The sequence below is a fragment of the Strix uralensis genome, chromosome 1 (genome assembly GCF_047716275.1).
Source record: "Strix uralensis isolate ZFMK-TIS-50842 chromosome 1, bStrUra1, whole genome shotgun sequence".
Classification (NCBI taxonomy): domain Eukaryota; kingdom Metazoa; phylum Chordata; class Aves; order Strigiformes; family Strigidae; genus Strix; species Strix uralensis.
Genome location: NC_133972.1, coordinates 92,571,144 through 92,595,425, shown reverse-complemented (window position 1 = coordinate 92,595,425; position 24,282 = coordinate 92,571,144). Strand labels below are relative to the sequence as shown.

The following is a 24,282-nucleotide window of genomic DNA, read 5'->3' as shown; positions in this document are numbered from 1 at the left end:
TCTAATGAGTATGCTTTTGAAAAAAAGATTATAACTAACTATACAAGCAACAGTGAAAAGCTATGGCTTTTTTTCAGCAATATTGAAATATGGAGTTAAGACCACCCAGTTCCATGCTCAGCCTTCTAGTAGTGTTTCATTGGATAGTCTGTAGCATCTCTTTTATTAATATAGGTATTTATTCTGTTCTGATAGCAAAACTGAAGATGAAAACAGTTTTATAAAACAAACCTAATGTTTTAGTCACTGTAGCCATCTGTGATAAAAAGAAAATGGAACACAGGAGTTTAATAGCCATAGTCTCAAAAAGAGACCATGAGGACTTAATAGGGCTATAGAGCTATTGAGTACCAAGACATCTATGACTAAAAAATTACTTGGGCTGCAGAGAGCTGGAGGCAGAGACAATATTCAGGGGAAGTATCTGTTATATGCTTACCTTATTCTAATTTTCTTTCCAGCAGGATCAAAATAAAATTTGTAGGAAATAGCATACTAGGTTAAATGGCTGGGATCTTGTTCCTATGACTATTGTAAAACTTTGGCACTAGTTGATGGAAAAAAAAAAATCCATATTCTTGTTGCTTCAGAAGTAGGTCAGACACGATTTAAATTGCAACTGTGTAGCTGTGTGATTCTTTGCAGGTGTGGTGAAGTTCCTCCTACCTTCACTGCTAATGTGAGTTATGTTGTAGGAAAATTGCTTTGTTCTACCATATATAACTACTACCATAGTGCATTTTGCTTTATTTTGGATTGCAACTTTTGGCTTCAAAAATAAAAAACAGTTGATCATATGAAGGAAACTCTAGACAATCGCAAGTCATGCTAGAGAAGTATTTGGCACGTCTTTAATTTGTTTCAGCAGAGGGTCAAATACAGTCTTATGTAGTCTTTGCAATATTGCCCTCTGTTTGGTCCTTCTAGTGGTCACTGCATTAGAACTCCTGTCAGGTTGTATTTACTTGCTATGGCTTTCTCAATGAACTTTTTAAACTGAAGAGATGAACTGATCTCTGAAGACCAGTGTTATGCTACACCTTAAGTTTTCCTATGGCATTAGGGAAATCATCAGTCTTTGAATTTACATGTCATATTAGGCATATAGTGCCTTGAGAAAAGCACTGCAGAAGAACCCTGCCTCAGATAAGCTCAGGTGAGTGTGAGGGCTTGGGAATTCATGCTGCTTGCTGTATGTTTGGCAGCACCAGTCGCATATACTAAACCATAATTTGCCTCTTCACTTTGCCTTGTAACACGCTTCCTGAAAGTAGTATGTGGGCATCAAATATGGCATGGCAAAAGGCTTCTCTATCGAGTCAGGTGTTTTCTGACTTGAGGACTAGATGGTGTCTCCTCTAGCACAGAAATTCTGCTTAAAACATTTTTATTGAAAAGTTCCTGCTTGTTACCGACCCTTCTTGATGTGATTTTTCAGAGAATGAACCCTGGATGATAGGCCTACTTTCTTTCATGTTTTAGTTTTGGGTGTATGTTAGGGATCATAGAAGGTGGCTACTACTTTTGCTGTTATTCGTTACAAGTGCAGCTGCCTGCAGATCTTTCTTAAGAAGCTTGAGAAAGATAAATTGTCAAAAGAAAAAAAGGCAACATCTCTGGGAACTATTTTTGCACTATTTATATATCTGTTGGATATATAAGTTTTAGGAAGTTGTGCAGTAAGATCTAGTACTTAGCTATTAATTGCTACTATTAAAGGTAAAAAATGAAGGTGTGGTAAAAACTGGTGTAATCAGTTGGAAAGTCATTTGTATAATGAATTTTTCATAGAAATGCTGAAATGGAGGGATGAGTAACACAGCTTACTAGTCCACAAAACACTGTCCTCACAGAGGTACTTGAATTATAAAATTACAGAACTGTTGAAGTGGGGACTTTTGGATCATCTGGTTCAACCTCTGTGCTTAAAGCAGGGTCAACTAAAACAGGTTGCTCAAGGCCATGTCCATTCGGGTTTTGAGTATCTTCAAGCATGGAGATTCCACACCTTATCTGTGCAACCTTTTCCAGTGTTTGACCATCATCACAGTAAAATAAACAAGTAAACAAATCTTAGGTTTAAATGTAATTTCTTATATTTTGATTTGTATCCATTGCCTCTTGTCCTATCGCTGATCACCACTGAAAAGAGCCTGGCTCCCTCTTTTTCACACCCTTTTCAGGTATTTGTATACACTGAGATCCCCCCAAGCCTTCTCTCCTCCAGGCTGAACAGTCCCAGCTCTCTCAGCCTTTCCTCTTAGGAGAGTCCCTTCATCTTCATGGCCCTTCTCTGGAATCTCCTCAGTTTGTCCCTACCTATCCTGTAGTGGGAGCCCAGCATTCCAGATGTCTTGCCAATGCTGAGCAGAGGTGGGGAAGGATCACCTCCCTGAACCTCCTGGCTGCATTACTCTTAATGCAGCCCATGGTGCTTTTGGCCTGCTTTGCTACAAGGGCCTGTCACTGGCTTATGTACAACTTGGTGTCTACCTGTATTGCCAGGTTTTTCTCTGTCAAGATGCTTTCCAACTGGTCAGTCCTCAGCATGCACTGGTGCATGAGGTTATTCCTCCCCAGATGCAGGACTTAGCATTTTCTTCTGTTGAACTAACTTCCCGAGGTTCTTGTCAGCCTATTTCTCTCAGCCTGATGAGGTCCCTCTGAATGGCAGCAACCTCTTGGTGTATCAGCTGTTCCTCCATATTTTGTATCATCTGGGAACTTGCTGAGGGTGCACTCTCTCCCATTATCAAACCCAAGTTGTTTAGAGAATACTTAGATGTATTTACATGTTAGCTCTTGCATGTGCACATAAGTCTGCAGCAGCCAAATCTAGCCTATTAGAAGTGAATGGCTTTCTTTTGCACTATAAGAATAGATACAGTGTCTGCTTGTCTATTTAAAACACATTGAAAACTTACTAGAAAGTGTCCCCTGCTTTCCTCCCACCTGAATGGAGAGTTTCAGAGTAGACAATGAGGAAGAAGGCTTGTTTTGGAGCTGTATACAGCAAGAGAAGACTCTGGTATCATAAAATATTAAAAATATAATTGCAGGAAGAACAAACAAAGCAGTAACCACTATGGATTCTTTTTTCTTCATTTCTAGTTTTAACTTCTCATAAGGAGTTAAAATGTTTTAAAGATCAAGTAGATTAAATGGTAAATATCTAGACTTAGATCTGCCATGTCACAGTTTCTACGGAAATGTTCAATTGTAAATAATATGCTGCTCTTGGATGTACTGACAATCAGCACCCTACAGTGGGTAAAATATTTCTGTTGTGCTCTTGGAGGCTTGTTTCTGTGGTGTACACAGAAATATTGATGTTAGTGGGGAAGGTATGTAGCTGCAGGAAGCATTCATTTTGTGAAAACAATCTATGCCACAGATGACCAGCTAGCTGGTGTTTGGTATCACTGACTTCCTTTTCCCCCAAAAAGAGGTGGGTTTTTTTGTGGGTTTTTTTTTTTTGAGGAAATCCTGTTTATTTGCTTTGAGGAAACAATTTTTTTCCAGTTGGTCTTGTTTTGTTTTGGTTGGTTTTTTTCTCTCTATTAATCTGTTAAGGTGTGATGATACTCTTCGGAAGTTTTTCTGCCTCTGCAGTTGCAGTACTTGGTATGTGAGGAGTACCTGGTAGTGGCAATGCCATCTAAATACCTTTCTTGTCATTAATAATTATCATCTATTGCAAGTGTTTCAAGTTCTCTGGCCTCTTCCTGGGAAAGAGCGTTTTACATTTATCCTTCTCTTTTCTCATCTGCTTTTCTCCTACCACAACCCTAGTTGCCTTAGCTGGAGAGCTATGTAGGGGTAGTCATTTCTAGAAAGACCACAGTCCATTACTCCAACTCATGTCACAGCTTGAGAGGAATTGAAGTGATATTCTAGAGGCACTGCTGCTTGGGTTTGCTTAACTTTTAAAGCAGCTAGTGAATCACTGAAAATATACTTTTTTTTTTTTTTCCTCTTCACCCCACCCAACTACTAGCCTTAGCCATATAATTTTTGCTTTCTTCTGGCCTTTTTAATATCCTTTCACTCCACAATCATCTCTCAAATCTGAGCATGTTAACTTAAGCAACTTTATGTGGAGAATGATTCTCTAGGGCTGGCTGACGGATTAAGTGGCAGTACCTTGGTTGTGAAGCAACCTACGTTTGCACATTCTCCAGTCGTTTCCCATTAAAACTTAAATCCTCGTTCTGTTGTGGCACTTTTAAAAAGCAGACCTCCTCCTTACATCTAAATGTTATGAAAACCAGGCATACTGTAACCCAGAACCCCAAGGAATGCTTGATTGAAATAACAGATCAGAAAAGTCTCTTGCTAACATTCCTATGATTATAGGTTTACTCAAGTGACAGAAACATGGTGTCAGCTAGCTTTCTGCATACAGCCTAATTTTGGTCCAAAAACTAACATAGCTCCTAAATGCTTTACTGATGCAGTGTTTGTGGGGATAGATAACTTTTTAAAATGCAACAATATTCATTACCTTTCCTTTCTCTAGAACTTTCTCACGTATTGCTGATTGGGTGGTTGGTCTGGTTCCTGCTGAGGAGTAGAATATATGCCCTGTTAGCAGTTACTGAGATTGAGTGAGCGAAGGGAAACAGAAGTGACTCATTCTTAGATCCCCACAGGTAAACAAAAAGACAAATTTAGTTTAGATACCACAGAAGAGCAGAGGGATTTATCTCTATTATTTTTTTCTTTGTATTTGGATTTCTTCTGTTGGTAACTTGTACATGGTTTGACATCCTGCATATAGGTCTGAAGGCACTGATGGACGAAATGCAGGAAGAAGTTTTAAGGAAGAAAATAATAAGAGAAAAAGCATCCATTGGTTCTGATTTACAGTTAAAAAAGAACAGCAACTGTAGAAGTTAGTTTTAATATGGTATGTTACATTAAGCAGTGAGCATGGTGTAGAGGAAACAGCAGATACCTCACTTTCATTTTCATGTGACCAAGTGATTTGAATGCGTGGTGTGAACACATAAAACAGAAATCTAAACTCACTTAACATATTTTGAATTTAACACATCATGCTGATGAGGGTCAGTGTCCATTTGTCCCGATCCATGTTAGAGGTTGTTAATCAAAAGCTTTTTATTTATGATGGAGCTTAGCAAATACATAATGAGAGCCCCTGTGCACAGGAAACCGTTTGCAGCCTTAATACACGTAAAGATGCACATGCTATAAGTTATAATGCAGTTATAATCCTACCCCAGTGTGTACAAAATGAACATCAGTTGCTTTAAACTTAGTTTAAAGCTTCCTGGAATTGTTCCAGGTTCTGACATGGAAGGTCTCTCTATTTTGCTGTTGATACTCATGTTTGTTCTCTCTCCCTCCCGTCCTCTCCACCTCTTTCTCCCTTTGCAGGCAAAGGCAGCTCAAGCATCTCATCCGACGTGAGTTCAAGTACAGATCACACACCCACCAAAGCCCAGAAGAATGCAGCTACCAGTGAAGGTAGGCAGCTGGTACTCATTATCCAGGTCAGGCCCCCCAACATAATCCTAGCAGTTGTCAGAAAAGGAACCCCTCCTCCTCGTTTTCTGTGTATAGTACCATTGGTGTATTAGAAATTAAAAAACAGTTGTTCTTACTGTATACTGTAGTTTCTGATTTAAGCTTGTGACAAAGGATTTAAGATACTTCTGCAGAACAAAAATGTAGAGGGTTTTGAGTAGTTTTGCATGTTACTTTTTCAGCAAAGGATTTTATACTTAAGATTTGGTGTGATCTGATTTTGAACATATTTTTGAAGAATATACTTAATGGAAGCTTTTTGGCATATGTTCTAGGTTAAATCTCAGCCTCTTATTTTCATACTATGAACAGCACGAAAATGTGAGCTGTTTGTGGCAAGCTTTCAAAAGTGTAGCTATGGACATGAAGAGCTGACAAGGATTTAATTAGATCGACACACCTCACCTACAGTTACTGGAGTATGTGATCATCCGGGACTAGATTTTTAATGTCTAGGGGAAGGAGATGTCTTATGTATCAGTATTAATACACTGTTGTACTAACTGGCCTGTGAACAGAGAAATGGTGATTCTTCCCTGCTGCTTTCTTATATGTGAGTAGGTGTGCTCTGTTAAATGAAAGCATATTGGCCTGAGTTTTTACAGGAGTGTCTTCGAAGGCCGAGAGGAAATTATTAAATCTATATGTAGTTTAATGATGTAAGCTGAAAGGATTTTTTTTTTAAATTATAAATTTGTGACTTAACTAGCATTTCTGCTCAACTCTGTCATAATAGGTTGGTTGTACTTGGTAATTATCAAATAATAATCTTGATTTCTTACACTTCTGTCATTACAAATTAAGTTACAAGCTCTGTTTGCTCTCAGTCTGGCTTTATTTCTTATGGTTAAAAGAAATCATAGGCTTTGAATAGTTCTAGCTTGGCAAGTCTGACTGTAGAATCTGTACAGTGAAAGTAGTTCATGTAAGTAATAAATGACCATATGAATCACAGGAGTTTATTGTTAGGCATGCATAATCCCATATCAAGAATGAAGATCTGGCACCTGTGTATCATGAAAGATACTGGTTTAGAATCTCTGCTTTTTAGTCCAGATAATAAATTTAACGATAAATGAATAAATGGTTAATAAAGTTAAGTTGAATAGTAGACTTCATGTTTCTCTAACCCTTAGATTCAAAAGTTTTGAGGTACCTGAAGGAGGTGAATTACCAAGACACAAAATAAATTCAGGAAATGTATAAAAGTGTTTTAACTTCTCTGCACGAGAGCCAGGAAGAAGAAAAACAAACAAACAAAACAAAACAAAACCCACAAAGGAATAGTAGAAACTCTGAAGTCAGTACTTAACAATTGCTTTAAATTTCTGCTTTACTTCAGTCAGTAAAGCATGCTTTTTTCCTTATCTTCAAATCAGATAATGCAAAATAATCCTTTACTAATCTCTAAAATTTACAGTCTTAATCTAGCCCATTGTAGAGCTAATGAATACCAATATTGACCCTGAAATCTTCACCACTGTTTTGCAGCTGATTAATTCACCAGTGAGGGAGGCTTAAATGTAGGCCAGCAAATGCTATAGTAAAGGTATGTTTTTATGAGTTCTTGTCCAGATTCAGAAAGAGTTCAGAGCAGTGGAGTTATGTATTCTGTACTTGGAGGCAATTTCAGATGTGAGCCTAGTTTTTCTAATAAGTGTGATTTGACACTTACTTTGACAGCAGCAGAAGTATACTTGTCTCTTCAGCCTGTGCTCTTACTACTTTCCTATCAAGTTTTTCTGCCGAGGAGTTACTAATGTGGATCAGTTTAATATTAGTTGTCTTAATGTGGATTGCTGTGTAATCTGTCAGATATTTTGAGTGTCATAACCAGGGAGCATAAGAGTTCTATGAAGGCAAGTAAGAACAGAGACCTGCAAGTAGTGTTGGGGAAAACCAAGGACTGTTGAAACCAGTGCTGTTTCTGGAAGGCACATTTATCAACTGATGTGTGTCTGGATTTTTTTACTGATGCTGCCTCTTTTCCCCATGTACAGTAGACTTATTCTGGAGGAGGATTCAGCTGAACATAAAGATTCATACCTTCTGCAAGATGAGTAGAGTTCTGTGCTTACAAGGCTGAGTGCTTTTATACTGTTCAGTTATAGAATAGTGTCTAGGGACCAGCTAAGAACAGGAACCTGATTGTGTTAGATGCTGTACAAGCAGTGGCAGTTCAATCATAGAATCATAGAACCATTTCAGTTGGAAAAGACCATTAAAACCATGGAGTCCAACTGTAGGCATAACACTCCCAAGACCACCACTAAGCCATGAGCGCCACAACTACATGTCTTTTAAATACCTCCAGGGATGGTGGCTCAACCACTTCTCTGGGCAGCCTGTTCCAACGCTTGACAAACCTTTCAATGAAAAAAATTTTCCTAATATCCAGTGTAAACCTTCCCTGGCAAGGGAATGGCAAGTCATGTCTTTTCATTGGGGTGTTTATATAACTGTTAGTTAAATTTACCTTTATAGCACTCTATGCTCTAGTATTTGCTTGACATGATACAGTAGTACCTACCCACCCCAGAGATTGGTAATTGTATCTTGCTCTTCACCCTGAGACTGGTTTATTGCAGGGACAGAGCGCTCCAATTCTGCCCTTTGCTTTAGCCCTGTATTGTAAATTCACAGCGCTCTGTGCTGTCCTATGAATGAGCCACATGTTGTGTGTGGCGAGACGTATGTGTCCTAGGTATGGACTATGAAACATTGCAGGTGATGTGAAATGATCTTAATTGAACAAGTGGCAGATGGCTTCTTTGCATCCCTTGAATTTCTATTGGCAGCTGAATTCCTGAATGCCCAGCTCTGTGAAGAGTGTAGAATTTGTGTTTGAGGCTGAAGGCCTTTCACGGCTCCTGCTTTCCAGCTTTGCAAAACAGACCTAATTCTTTCCAGTTCTGCACAGCATGTCTTCTCTTCTGTTTCTTTAAGACAGTTGACACAACACTTGTTGAAGTTGAATCAATGAAATGCCTTGAAAAAACTAGGAAGGAAACTGTGGGACTGATTCATACAAGCTCTGTGTTACTCTACAGCAGAGAAGCAGTCATGTAACATACATCTTAAGCAGGTATGAATTCCCAAGGACTGCAAAAAGGTGTCCAGCAGGACTCTTGCTTGAAAGAGCAAATCATCTCAGGAAGTATCTGTCAGCAGGTGTTATTTTGCCATCAGTTTGAATAATCAAATGAACACACTCTTCATCTTGTCTACTGCAACCACATTAGTCAAGTTTCAGTGCTATGATATTTCTCTATAGGATGAGTACAAGAAATGGCTTATGTGATGTTTCAGTCCTAGATATGCTGTTAAGGCAGCATCAGTTAAATCTCTTGATGGGAATGGGAGATGTAGTCAGTTATGGCCAAAATATGGTACCCTCCCTCACCTTGTGGATTATGAGCATCCATAGAGTTGTGGAAGGAGATTGTATGTTTCAAAGAGGCAAAATGGTTGTCATGCTATTAAATGTGCCTGGGTGAACTGCACATCCTCTACCAGTGAAGAACAGACAGTATGTGTTAGTACCCTTAGCCAAACTAGCTTCACTCAGTGATGCCTTGGAGAGGGAACTACTAACCTGTTTCTGCTGTGTAGAGCAATGCAGGCAGCAGCTGGCAGACCATGCCACTTCCTAAATTCAGAAACTGGTGATGCACTTGAGAGGGATGCAAAGGTGAGGCTATACTGGTGCAGAAACTGAAGTCCAGTTCTCATGGTGGCTTTCACTTTCTGTACTTCAGTGAATGGCAGGTGGCAAAAAATAGATGTCTGGTCCTCCCTGTAAATCAGAGTATGCTGTAGGGTCTGTTTGTTTGGCTACAGCTTGACTCAGAAGGAAGTGTGGTAGAGTGTGGATGTGCATGCATGCTGATGCCTCCACACTGTCTCCTCTTCTGAGGATACAATTTATTTTAGTTTTGAATATACATTGCCTTTTAATTCTTTTCCAGTCTCAGACATTGTCTATAATTCTTTACCCCATCAATCAATTACAGTTAGAAACTTGAGAACACATGAGTTTTTGCTACCCCCCATTGCTCTTCTGGCAAATGAAAGACTAAATGGATTTTTGTGGGCCATTTAAATGCAATTTGCTAGACACAGTCTCAACTGGAATATTATTGTCTAAAACTTGATTTAGAAGATTAGACTGAATGTTTTTGTATGGGCTTACCTTGATCAGAGAGCTTTCTTCTAACACTTACCTGCGGAGCGTGGAATGTTATGTCCAGACTGGGTGCTTCATATTAACTTGACTGTTTTTCAAATAAAAAAACCAATGCTGTTTGCATTTCATGTATATGGCTGTTAAGTGGTAATCCAGGGGCAGCTTTAAACTGAGAGCTTGTGTATGAGCTACATGTATGAGTTCTAATTTATTTCTCAGTTTCTATAAAATCAAACTGAAGGATTAAGCCTGAAACAAAACACTGTTTTAGCAGAGGGGCTTAGTGCTGAACTACCCGTGACTATATCCTGTTAAAAGTTTATATTTTGAATTTTGCTGAAATACAGAGAAGTCAGCTGCTGTATTCTGCAGAAGTCAAAATTATATTTGTATTTAGTGATGCTGAGTTTTAGGGACCTTCAAAAAGTAAGTATTTAACTTTGTTTTTCCTTCTGCAGTACTCTGAGAATTCTAGAGTCTGGCTTACTCAGATGATGTTCCATGTACCTTAAATATACTTTAAAAAGACTGTGTTTGGAAAACGGACGAATTAAGAGAACACAGCTTTTTACCCGTTAGTGCTGTGATGTATGTTTAGTGTGGAGATCAAATGCATTTGTTTTGGCAGTACCAGTTTGTATGCACCTCAACAGAAGAGGTATCACTTCTGAAGTTTAGAAAAGTACCCCGTTCTCATAGTTGTATCCTCCTTCCTGTTTTATTTGGGCTCTTTAGTGGTTCTGGTGGATTTGGTAGTGTTAGGTTAATGGTTGGAGTTGATGATCTTAAGGGACTTTTCCAACCTAAATGATTCTAATGTTCTGGAAGAAGTAGGCCCTCTAGCCTGGCTGGATTAATTACATTCATTAGGAACCATTCCCCCCATTAAATCATGTATGTAAAAATGTAGCACTTTGCAAATATGTAATGCTTTAATTACTCATGTAAGAGTGTTCCTTTTATACCCTGTGCAAGATGATACCTGGCTAAGGTTGATCAGGCTGTGTTGCTGTGGTCCTCAGCATCCTTTTATGATGGGTCCCTGCCACTGAAGCTTCTTGAAGTGGACGGTATATTAGTGAGTGCTGGTCTATGCTATGGAATTTCTGCTGTCCGTCATCTTCCCATGGCATGTGATAATTTCCAGAGAAAAGGATGGCTATGAACGAGGAACTAGCCTTCTCTCAGTAGGTTTTCAATCTGCTGAAGTCCTTGAAAAAAACACAAACTGAACAAAAAAACCCCTCCCAAACAACCAAAAAAAATCCCAAACCACAAAACACCAAAAACAAACCAACAAACAAGGCAAAACCAGTCCAAAAGCAAGCAAACAAACCCACCAAAACCCAGACAAAAACGAAGAAACAACACCTTCCCCAACCCCCCACAAAACCCAACACACCCCCAACCCCCTCAAAAAACCCAAACCCAAAAAAACCCCTGGAGCTAAGAGCTACAGCTGGTGGCAAGTTTTATGAATTTAGGAGCTCTCAGTAGGACTTCTACTATTCTGAATATAGAAATACAGGAATTCACTTGAGTTTTATTTAATTATAGAAATACCAGCTACTTAAATAGCTGAAACTGGATTTATATCCAGCTTTACATGAAAAAAGCATAGTTGGATAAGCTTTTCTAAGCGAAGTTAGCCTCAATTCATGTAATAATAGCAAAAGTCCTTCATTCATTTTCTGTACTCCTCTAATAATTTCTTAAGAAAATAACTTTCAAGTGACTTTCAAAACCACTGGAATTTGACTATTACTACTGCATCATTTTATTCTACAAATTGAAGTGAATTAATGTGTAATTAATAACCTGTTGAGGAAAGTAAGAATAGAGAGTGTTCAGCCATACCATTCTTTGACGCTGAAGATATTAAAGTAATTTTAGAACACTACAGTGAAAAATGGAACAAGCAGCTACTTTTGAAACATTTTTATGAACTGTGGAAAGACAGCTTGAGCTTTATCAGTATGTGAAATCTCTCAAAGCAGTCATTTTGCATTCTTTTTTTCTGTGTTTAAGAATGATAGATCCTTTATCCCTGGCTTTCATACTCAGAGGTATAGAAGATTAGTGATATCTTGGCTCTCTATATAGAAAAATCTCCAGAAAAATTTCCAGAAAAACTTGAGCTCTATATCAGAAAGCGTTTATCACTGCTGTACACAGGAAGATATTAAGTGACATTTCTTGAACACAGAAGGATCTATTTGGGTTGTGTGCCTTTCATTTCACCTTACAAGTGGGGGAACAAAGTAGAGTTTACAGGACTTTTTCAAGGAGGATGTAATTCTGTTGTAAATCTCTGATGTAAATCTCTTGGCTTCATAATCACATTCTTTCAAAAGGCTGGGTTCAATAATTAATTTATTCAACGAATGTTCCTTGAATTTTGCACAATGATGGACACTACAAAAAGCTTGGAAAGATGGAACAAGTCCTTTGCTTTTGGGATTTAAAATGATTCCTGATGGAGAATCAGTTCAGACTGACATTCAGGTGAGTGCAATCCTGACTTTATTTCAGAGGGAGATAAAAATCTCAGAGAACCAGTTTACAAATAGGCAACCTTTCTGTGTATTATGGTTCACATAATAAGGTAGGTAGCTATGTTTAATATACTGGAGTTCCACTGAAACTTTTGAAGGGTTCATGTATCCTCTCAGGACATTGAGCTAATAAAGTGTTGTGGCAAAAGACTGTTGCTGAAGAGCGATGCTGTTTTCCACCCAGTTTTTCTTGACGATCCTTTTGGCAGCAGAGCTCTTGTGATCCCTTCCTATGTCAGATACCTGTTAAGAAATCTTTTCCCACTTCATTTCTTTAATATTTTTCCTTTCATTTTCTCTTTAACACTAGAAGTTTACTAACCCAGTGTCAGAAATAAAAACCTATATATATTCTTTCCGGATGAATGCAAGCACATGCATAATTCCTAATTCTTTTGATGGCAGTTTTCTTCTTCTTTATCTCTGTCCTTGTTTCTTTCCAGCATCTCTTACTGGGAATTTGGGCTCTTGGTTCTACTGTTGAAGTACTGTCTAAGCAGAGTTTCTGTGCACCAAATCATGTCTGAGTTTGATATGAATGGCTGAATTTGCCCCTGCTTACTTGGAACTGGGCTGAGATTCAATTGGCTTTGAGTGAACTGTGGCTGTTTTGAGTTGGTAGTGAAACTGGAGACCAGGTAAGTTTCCTAGGGTTTTGTGTTACTCTTCTAGCGGTGGACTTTTCTAGAAAAGTGAAATGTTGCATTACTGAATGTGCCAAAACAGAATCATTTGAAGCCAAAAAAATTGGGGAATAAGAGGGGTGTAGGAGGCATGACAGTTAATAAATCTAAAACTATAAACACTTTGGCAGAATAAACAGAGCTCACTATTTAAATTCCTTTAACCAACATATCTAAATGCATAAGCAAATCACCTCAAGCAGTATGTGGAGGTACAAAATAGTATAGAGGTTGTGCTTAGGCACCATTTTTGTATTTAACCACATCTTGTTATGCGTTTGCTATCTAATAGGCGGTGTTCCTGCAAAGCTGTTCTGCTAATTATAACAATATCATTGCGATCAGCATTTAAACCAGAGTTCAAATACAAGGCAAAAGTAGTTGGGACACTGGCAAAGTTAAAGCTGCAAATTGAAACCTTACGTTATTCTGGCTAATTTGTACTGAAATGCTATAGCCAAATGTTTAAAACTTGCCCAAACAATACTAGGAACAAATTGGAAAGGTACATAAAACTGCAGTCTTACTTGATCTGCTGCCTGAAATGTGAGACCTACCAGAGCAAATGCACTTACAGTACAGTTAAAGAGAAATGATCCCAATTTGAAAACCCGGCATTAGCTTTTCCAAAATAAGCTCTGATGCTTGGTAGGAGTGATTACAGTTTATTCAATTACCTGTAAATCTGATTTTAAGGAATCAAAGATCCCAAATGTACCAAACTACTTAAATACTGTTATCACAGGGAGGTTCTGACACTAAACTATTCTTTGTCTGTTATTGCCTATGCTAGCTATTTGAAATAGTTCCCTTCTCTCTGAAATGTGAAGAGTCATTTTGAAGTATCTGATGATTGCCCAACATTTGCTAGTCTAAAAAACATCTTTCTTGAATGCTAGACTGTTTCCTAAGACTGCTTGAAGAATATATACAACCTGATAATGCATATTTAAATATGTCGGGCTTATCCGTTTACTACAATTTATGAACTGACACTAGCAAGTTCCTCCAGATTAATTCTAGTACTTGATTGAAATAATGAAATAAAATTGGAATGGTGAGGTTTTGCCTTTAACTTGACGATCCCTGTTAAGATGCTGTAGTTTAAATTTATTGCACAAAATATCCTGCCTTATTTTCCTGTATCTTATCTTTTTATGTCAGTTTGTTAAATTGCTGTATAATTTTTAAGACTGATATTGCCCACAGTGCCAAAACTAGTAGCATGCTTGAGAAATATCAGCTTAAAGTTGCTGACTCATTCTGTTCTTTTCTTCTGGCTGTTGTACCATAGTGCCTGCTACTGTGTTTTTCTCAAGTTACTGAAGTTTGGCATCTCCTTGGTTTTGCCAGCATTCCTCAGATTTCCCTTGAGAAGTGTGTACTGAGATTGGCTGACAAAAATGGCAGTTCGGGAATAGATAATGGTAATTCTTGTGTTCTTGTTATTCTGACTACTGGCTCATCATTGGTTTAGGCAGTTGCAATAGACTAGTCTGGAAGTATAAGGAGAAATTGTGAGCATGAGTGTAATCTGGTGATTAGCTGTCTAAATATTCCTCTAGCCTTAATCAGCCACACTTGAACATATAACTTGTGGTGTGGTGTTGTGCCTGCTGCATGTTCACCAACTGCCAATTGTGATAGTGCCTTTCGTATTTAAAACTAGTTTTCATCTTGGACTGTGATAATGAATCAGAAGTTTGTATCTCTTGAGCATCAAATTATAATTGATGTTTTAATGGTTGAATTAATTATTTTCTTTTCCTGATACAGGAAAACAAGTGCCCATAGCAGCCTGTCAGCTATATGGAGCTAGGGGATTTCTACGCACCTACTCCGGCCTCTTGTGTGTACATACGCATGTTAGAAGGCAGGCAGGATTTCTTTAGAGATGCATTGTAATGCTTGTTTGTAAGATTTGATAGTCAATTTAGATCAGCATGTTTGAGTTACCCTCCAACAAAATGAAGTACAGAGACTTTTCAGAGGCATGTAGCCTACCTGTGATATGTCTATGCTGCCTTACAGATGTGAATGCCTGAGTGGGAAGAAGCTTGATGGCTTTACTGAATGACTGTAACCTGTCATGGTTCTTACATTGACTTGGATATATCGTAAATCTCTGTGGTAAATTATTATCAGTCATGATAGTGAAATTTCAGTTTGTACCAGTGTTTAATCTAATCTATAATGCTTTTGTTTTTCCCTAACATTAAGTCCATTTCCATCTTGTATATCCAAGAGAGTGAAATTTTACAGTACTAGCAGGTATTCATTGTTTGTGGGAAGTCTTTTACTTGTTCATTATAGGTAAATAGTGCTAGGTAGGAATCTCTCAAAGATAAACATTAATTTTAAGAGATCTCAAGGATGTGGGTGGTAGGAATAAATTTGTCTTCCCAGCTGTGAAGTTTGTGATTTGCTTATTCTGAAGATATTTATATGTTCATGTAGACATATGTAAATGTAGATTTTATTTTTTATTTTTTTTTTTTCTTTAACAACCCCCCTGGCAAGATAAACATTTGTAAGCCTTTCCAGGTAGGTCTTTAGCTCCCATTTGAGCAATAAAATCTTTGTGTGGTACCTGAAACTGCAGAAACTGTGCACTGTGCAGAGCAGTTGTTTACCTTGTACGAGGAAGGACTTTTATAGTAGAACAGAAACAAATGTGGTCTAAATGATGAAATTGTAATTGGACTGTCTTCAGTGGTCTCTAGCTTGGGAGACTATGTCTACTTCGTCCTTGTTTATCCTTGGCTGATGTAAACCATTTGCTTGAACTCTGCTTTCTGAAATCATCATGCTCTTTGACCCTTTTGCTTTTCTTTCACTTTTGAAACAAAATTTTAGTAACTTTTTGTAATCTGAGGCAAAATTACAGTCCAATCTGATTTTAGCTGTGAGTGTATTTTCTCTTTGCTCTTCCAGTAGAGTTAACTTTCTCAAACTTCTTTTAATGCCCTCGTACCTCAGATTCAGTTGTACTACACATTTTCTGTCCAGCCTTGCATTTGTATTTGGAAGCCTTTTGCAATGTTAAGCATGTGAGACTGATCAAGAAGCTGATGTGCCTGGTTTTAATGGGAGATTATTCAGTATCTGGCTAAAACTCACAATATTCTGAATCTGCTTTGGCTACTTCCAGTGAAAAGAACAGACATCAGTAGATGTCAATTGGTGCTGTTAATTTGTCAGACTACTTGACAAATGTATTTTGGGGGGAAAAAAATTCTTGAGGAACACTTGTTTTTCTTTCTGCTGACGTGGCATTGGATGAATGATGAATCTGCTTGTATCCTTCATTTTTTAGTAAAGATCACTTCTGTCAGTGTCTAAGGAAGACAGACTCGTATAGCATTTAATGAAATCCAAGTATTTTTCTGGACTATACTAAGAATGTCACCCCCAATGAAACTGTATCCAAATCAAAATAACAGCACTACCATTCAGTCACTGGGTTCAGATTTTACCAATCACATTAAATAGCTCTTTGCGATGAAGGAGAATTAGTGTGTTAATGCTTTCATATACTTTTAATTTTGTAAATGACTTTTTTAGAATGTGCATTTGTATATAGCCAAAAAATGAAATTAACCCAAACCACACAGGAAATGCTCACCCCTACCTAATATATTCTGTGTTACTGTGATGGTTCCAGTCTTTTAAAAAATATTGCTTATAAGGAGAAGACTGGGAGGCTTCAAAAGCAAATGTGAGATTCTGTCATGAGAAACTATTTGTCATGATTATCAATAGATGTTCATTTTGAATTAGACAACAGAGAAATGCTGATGTGAACTGAAAAACAAGGCTCAGAACTGATGTCATTTGTCTCATGTCCTGACTTCTGTTACTGGTTATTCTAGTTTTGATTTGGACAGATGCCTAAGGGGAAAGCACAAGGATATCCTCTTGAATCTGGTGATAAATTAATTCCCAAATTATTAGAGTAACTTTATTATCCATCATTCATGCTTTGACTCAGAACTTTAAGTGGTTCTATGCTGCTTAAATATTGCACCTGCTAATTTCATAGAAATTGGAACATACAATGTTAGAGCAACTCCTTATATATCCCTAAGAGAGAAAGATCTTTTCTCATGTATCTTGGAAATAAGATGAGCATAGAAGGACAATATGCCATGAACTTGTTACTATTTAACATTTCTGGGTTCTAAATTAGAGCAACCATGTTTAAATATGTAATATTCTGTGCTATCTAGGAGGGAAGAATAATGAAACGGTAACTGAACAGTAACTGAAATATTGGCCTAAACAGGGGGTGGAAAGAATTGTAGTTGGGAGCTGCAGGCAGTAAAACTAGGTGAAAGAAACTGAAAAACAGATCATATTAGCTGCAAAGTCATAAAAAAATGTGAATGTAGTTAAAAGTATGAGTGACCAAACCTTTGTGTCCTACTGTCTGTTGCTCAATATATTATGCTTATAAACTTAGCAGGCTCAGATACTGCTGGAAGGATAGAGTGTTTCCTTTGGGCCCCTTCATAGAACTTGTGTCTTTTTGTGTGAATGGTTAGCCAATTCAGGCCAGAGAAACAAGCACTTTGCAGTGGATGGTTTAGTTAACAGCAAATGTAATAATCATGGTGAAACTCTGGAATTCGGTGACTGCCGGGAAAACTGATATATCGTGTTACTTTGGTAACTAGATAGGCTTCCTTGATCTGAAAGGTAACTCATAAACTGTATGTGAAACTTACTGATATTTATAGTGGGATTGTGACTGTTCTAAAAAATAGTTCACGTATCAGTCCCAAAATGTTCCTTAGTGTCCCTAATTAAATGATAATTTTACTCTCATCAAAATCCAAAAGTAAGTGTCACTTACTAATTTCAAGTCCTAACAGAGGGCATATTTCTTCAAAGCTTTGAAAGAGTTCAGTCAATGTTTGAGGAGGTCATAGAATCTTGCAGATAGATTCCATCAAAATTTCCTTAAAGCTGAAGTATTTGACTGCTTAAGCTGTTCTTGAAAGAACTCATTTGCACTGGAATAAGGGTCTTGCAGATTTAAAAATGCACTCATCTTCTTAAGAAGTTGTTACTGGACTGAAATAAGTCATCAAAAATTTATTCCTTTGTTAAAGGGATATAGAAAAATAATATCCCTAGAGCTTGTAATAAACCATTACACAAAGCCTCTACGAAAAGAAAATACAGCTGAAATCTGACTGAAAATCTGAGGTATGTTTGTCATTTCATTTTAACCTCAAGACCAAAGTCATCTTGGTACAAAATGGACTGTTGTCAGTGATACTGGTCTCCCATTTACGTCCTGATGCATTTCTCTATAGCAAGAAAAATGTGTGTGTATTAGGTGATAAGGTGCTATTTGTGTGTTGGGTTTTTTTTACTTACTTGTGTTTGCATTCACTTGCTTGTGACCAGGAAACTAAATTCAAGATTTGGATGAGCTTCAACAATTCCCATTTGTGCATGTATCGAAATTTTCAAGGAATTTATCATGAGAGGATGCTCAAATGAATACATGTTGCCAGTCCTCAGCTCTTTACAGACTGTGTTGCAGTAGTTTGCAGCTTGTATGTTGACTCATTAGAAAAGCTAGAAAGGTTTTGTTGCCTTGTTTGCTTCTTGAAAATTAAACAACTAACATTAATTCTGTTCTGACTTTGCGTATGTTTTAATACAAATGTGATTCAAATAACAACTGAAAGTATTTGTTTCTTTTTGGACAGTAATCTTCAGTTCTGACCTAGTTTTGTGGACACTCTTGTTGTGGTCTGTGAATGATTTGCTCAGCTCAGAATTAGATTTTCTACCAGGCTTGGGAGTTTTTAGACTCCTGTGCTGTTTTATTGACATATGACCTTAAAGTCCTCATTTGTACATCATGTCTGTGTTAATTTGATTCAAATGAAGGACACTTCTGCCCCCAATTTGTTGGGGCATCCTACACAAAATTGTGAAAGTGACGTGATGCCTTAGCTCACCAAGTCGGATGCATTTACTATGATTCATCTTAATGTGGATGTACAGATTAGCTGAAGCTTTTGAAGCTTCAGGTATCCTGGTCAGAGCCATTGCCATTTAACATCTGAAAGTAGTAGAAAAATCAGAATTTTCTCTTTTTCCTCAAGGAAAGAATTGTAGGCTGACAGAACAGGGCCAGGGAAAACCAGGTGTTTGTTAATTGTGTTGCACCATCTTCTAAATGCTGTTGTCTTACACATCCACAATATGATAGTCTTCAGATACAAGTATTCAAATCATGAATCAATCAATGGCAAAGGTTTAAAAGGAAAAAAACAATATAGGTGTTCAAATACATGGTCTTATTCTCAGTGTTTTAACACTGCATGTTGTATCTTGGGCCTGGGTGAAATACTGTATAGGAAACGTAAACACTGAATTGTAAACTGCTCCCTCCTACCCCTTTTTTTTTCAAGGGTGAACTTTTAACTGTGGAGTTGAATCTTATAACTCCTGTTCTTTTGTGTCTAATTTTTGAACTTGAATGGAACAATCATACTTAGCTCTTGTACTGAGCTTGTGACTGATGAGTCTGAATAGACTAGGATTTTATTTTTTTGCCATTTCTGCCACAGGTTATTTTGGTTCCGTATCATGGAAGTACCAAACTGAATTTTATTTGGGGAAGGAAGGGACAACTCAAACTAAAGGCACTGAATGTAGACTGGAAAAAGGAAGCGTTGATGACAAAAGATAGCAAAGGTAGTAAACATTAAGTTGAAAATGAAGCATCTGTGCTGTATAATACTAAAAACGTAGATGTAGTTTCAGGTTTCATATGTAGGGGTAACACACTGCTAAGCAGAGACAACAGACATTAAGGCAAGCAGAGGCCATTGCATTCCAGTGCTTGTGTACCTTTACAGAAAACTTCTGGTGGAAGCAACAACACAATTTTAATAAACTAATACAGAGGTCTAATAAAAGGAACCTTGCCAATTCTAGGTGGATGGAAATCTGGAAATGCCAGAAGACTAGTGCATGATTGAAACAGTAATAACTTGTGATGTTTGTACTCACTGAAGAATCCTTTTATGCTGGGCGGTCCTCGAAACAAGGCCTGTGTTGGGATAATTAGATTGTTCTGGTCCAGGCAATAATGGTGGCCTTCATGCACTGGTTGGAGCCACTGAACTCAGCTGAGCAATGCATTTCAACTGATGAAAAATGGCATGAATGAGCTAAAAAGAAGGTCCTTGTGTTACTTGGAATGCTGTGGAAGCTGCTTTCCATTGTGTATAGAACATTACTGGTTCAGTATTAGAATCATAGAATAGAATATTATATACATAGGATAGCATATTACACATGCTTTTAATGCCTTCATTGTCGTGGTTTCTGCCCAGAAGGCAACTGAGCACCACACAGTCATTCCTTTTCACCTTGCCCCTCAGGAATGGGAGGGAGGAAATAAAAAAAGGCTCAGGGATCGAGACAAGGACAGAGAGGGGTGGCTCGCCCATTATTGTCATGGGCAAAAGACAGATTCCTTAGGGGAAGAAAAAGAGCATCAATTTAATTCAAACGCTAACAACAAAAGCACTTAACAGAATAGGACAGTGAGAAGCATTACCACATCTTAAAAACACTCTCCCCCTGTCCCCCCTCTGTTCTTCCTGGGCTCAATTTTGCTTCTAATTCCTCTACCTCCTCCCCCTGAGTGGTGCAGGGGGCAGGGAATGGGAGGATGCGGTCAGTCCTACTGCTCCTTCCACCTCAGGGGAAGGACTCCTTGCACTCTTCCCCTGCTGCAGTGTGGGGTCCCCCTCATGGGAGACAGTCCTCCATGAACTTTCTCTGACATGAGTCCTTCCCATGGGCCACAGCTCTTCCTGAACTGCTCTGCCGTGGGTCCCTCCCACATGTTGCAATTCTCCCAGCGACAAACTACAGCAGCAGGGGCTTCCCTCAGAGTCCTGGCCTTCTTCGGGTGCAGCCACCTGCTCTGGCATGGGGTCCTCCATGGGCTGCAGGTGGACATCTGCTCCACCATGGACCTCCATGGGCTGCAGGGGCACAGCCTGACCTCTCACCACGGGCTGCAGGGGGGTCTCTGCTCTCACGCACCTCCCCTTCCTCGTCCTTTCTTCAGCTGACCTCCATGTTCGTAGAGTGTCTCCCTCACAACTGCCACTCCTCTTCCCAGGTTCCCCTTCTTAAATATGTTATTACAGAGGTGTGACCACCATGGCTAATTGACTCGGCCTTGGTGCAGAGGCAAGACTGATTTGGAGCTGGGAAAGCTTTGAGAAGCTTTTCACAGGGGGCCACTGCTGTAGATCCCTCCCAAGCTACCAAAAACCTGCCACACACACAAACCCAGCACATTCATGAAGGACAATTTGATGGAATAAAAGTTGAGATTGAAATTTGTAATGTTTAACTGAAGTTTACATTGGAAATGGTACAGTTCAGAGTTTAATTTCTGCATCTCTCGTTGGAAAATCTTATAGAAAATACTTAACATTTTCTTTAATCTAGCATAATGCTCAAACGTGCAAGTCAGACCAGCAAAATCCTTTTATTTGTCTGCTTTCCTGTGGCGGCAATATTTCTTTGCATGGCCCTGATTTTACCATTGCTCTGGCAAGCTTTGAAAGATACCAGTAGCCAATATACTTGAAACGTGTTGGATGATGGGTTTAAAGACCTGTGTGCCTACCTTCTCCTTCTGTCATGATCAAAGCTTGTTTTGCTGGGCACTGTATTCCCTTGGTCACATGGATGATATCGGGCTCTATCCCTCCTAAGTTCAGCTCCTGGAAATGTCTTGTCATTCCTTATTCCTACAACAGTCTTCCACTTTCTGAATGTGAGCTGAAGCTGTCCTCACTGCCAGCTTGTTGTTTTCATGAATATGCTGGCCAGGCTGAAATGATATACATCATATTACAGGCTGCTTGCTGCCAAATTCTAGTCATATATATATTGCTCAAGCTGCGAACCTCCAAAGCAAACACAGAGAGGAAATCAAAATTAAATTAATCCTCTCCAAGGATGTATAAAGAATGGCTGCACTGAGGTTTACAAGTTGAGGGTGAGAGGGACCATTGCCTGTGTGGGAGTCAGAAGCCACTGGTATGCACAACCCCTTTCTACTGCATTGCTTGTCTGGGCTGGAGATGCTTAGGATGAAGACCTTAAGATTTTTTTTAATGATAGCTCGACAAATCACTTTGCAAAACCATGGTAAACTATAGAAACATAGGGCATTCTTGGAAGTTTGCATTCACAAGATTAAAGGCAAATGAGTCACCAGTTTCTGGAGCCCTTAGAGCTGTGCATTTACTTCATGTGGTGGAGTCAAAGCACCTTAGCTGAGACTGAAAAAAGCTCTGGAGTCTTCACTTTTGGATATAGTACGAAGGCTAGATTGGAGACCTACTTTGTTACTCTTGGTTGAGAGGACTGGCTTAGTTCTGTTGTTCTGCTGCTTTCTGGCTTAATGCTGGATTTGGGCTGGCCAGCAGGAGAAATCGGTGTCTCTTGAAGGCTTTGATGCCAGCTCTCTCAGATGGGATGAGGGGCAGAGGTGTGAAGTAGTGGCTGATGGCTTTCTTGAAACACCTAGTCCATTTTCATGTGGAAAACATGGGTGAAAGGAGTGAGTACTGCCTGCAGGTGATGAAAATTAAATGGAATTGCATGGCAGAACTCTGTGTAATTGCGAAGTAGACTTGAATGCTATTTCATCCAGAAAAATGTTTTTCCTTTTTTTTTTTTCTTTTTCTGGAGTTATAGGCTATGGATTTTGATAATCTCGCCTGAAATGAAATGATATCCCATATTGTATAGTTATTCAGAAAAAAATGCCTTAACAAGCAATGGCAGTCAAAGTAATTAATCTGCTTCCACAAGCAGAAAAATAGGCCTGATTGCTGAAGTGGCAATCAGGACTACTCTTCACTAAATGTTGTGCACAGCAAGAAGGAAGCAAAAACCTTGCCTGTTTTTTCTATAAGCTTAAAATGGCTTCAAGATTGTAAACCTAATACAGAATATCATCAGTGATCACCATGATCTACCTGCTGCTTGTTCTGAGGTTTACTGAATTATTAGGAGCAGTTCAACTGTTGTCTTGTATAATTTAAATGTCTGGTTAAATTATTTTGAGAAGTAAAGCTGTAACTGAGTAGCCTAATCTTGAGTTGTTCTGGGGGAAAACTTTGAAAAAGAACATGCCTGAAGTAGGTATGTTCAGAGGTTCAAAATGTGCCCTGCTTATCCTGCTAGTACAGATGAAGACATCTACTTGCAGTCTTGCAATATTATCTGTTACTGAGACTTTGCTACTCCCTGTTGTTCATGATGAAACTTGCAGAGAATAGTAAAGCTTTTCCAGAAGAGCTCCTGTGGTGGGAAGTTACTGGTGTGTTGTCCCGCTGCAAATTCTGTCCTATCTTGTATAAGCTTAATCTTTGTACAAGTCCTGTATGATTAATTCTACTGATAGGCAAACAATTTTCCATGGCTTCCCTGCTAAATGTGTTGATTTAGGTTACTGGTGAAACTCAGATGTCATAAATCAAGCACATAGTGTAGACCTAGAAGGAAGAGTGTAAGAATTCTTGTCTGTATTTCTTAATGACTGTACAAGAACTGACCGTTTGCCAAAACGGTTAACAGAGTTGAAGTAATGTACTGTGAATGTCAGCTTGTTTATCTGCAGGCCTCAAAATTTTTCCATGGAGTACAGAGTCCAATCGTGAACTTGAGCTTGCTGACAGTAGGCTTTCTTCTTTTTTTTTATATCATGGATAGTAAAAGTTCTGAATCCCCAGGTAGAAACTTCTGATGTAATGAGATATCTACTGAAAAAGGAGCTGTTCTGGGGAGAATCAAGAAACTTGCAAGTCTTAGAACCCGTCCCTTGAAGCTGTCATTTATAATTTCAGTTTATTTCCTTGCCTACTAATGAAGCAGGGCAGCTATCAGCCATCGAAGGTAAACTTCAGCAAGATGTAAAATGGTTGGGGTTTTTTTGTTTGTATAAATGGTGAATGTTAAGTTATAATCTTAATGACTCATTTAACTATACTTTGTTTTGTCTTATATGTAATAAACTTGTTTTTAATTGGATACTTAATACCTGTTTATTCAATCAGTTTGATACTCGATAACTCTGAATCAAGTTAAGGCTCTGACTTAAATCGTATTATGTAGCAAAAGCTTGGAGCATGAGTCTGACAAAGTATGTGCTCTACTTGATAGCTGTGTAGCAAAGCGAAAAATACAGTAGGAAGGGTAGTATGGGTCTTGCAGTAGTACTTAATGCCTAACAGATTTGGCA

The 24,282-nt window shown here is 38.5% G+C and overlaps 1 protein-coding gene across 1 annotated transcript in view; it reads left to right on the top strand.

The window, feature by feature from the left end:
* Nucleotides 1–24,282, top strand: part of FBXL7 (F-box and leucine rich repeat protein 7) — a 197,057-nt gene that overhangs the window by 41,994 nt on the left and 130,781 nt on the right. Inside the window, exon 3 of the mRNA XM_074874011.1 lies at nucleotides 5,401–5,490. Coding sequence (XP_074730112.1) covers nucleotides 5,401–5,490 — 90 coding nt within the window. The remainder of the gene's footprint in view (nucleotides 1–5,400; nucleotides 5,491–24,282) is intronic.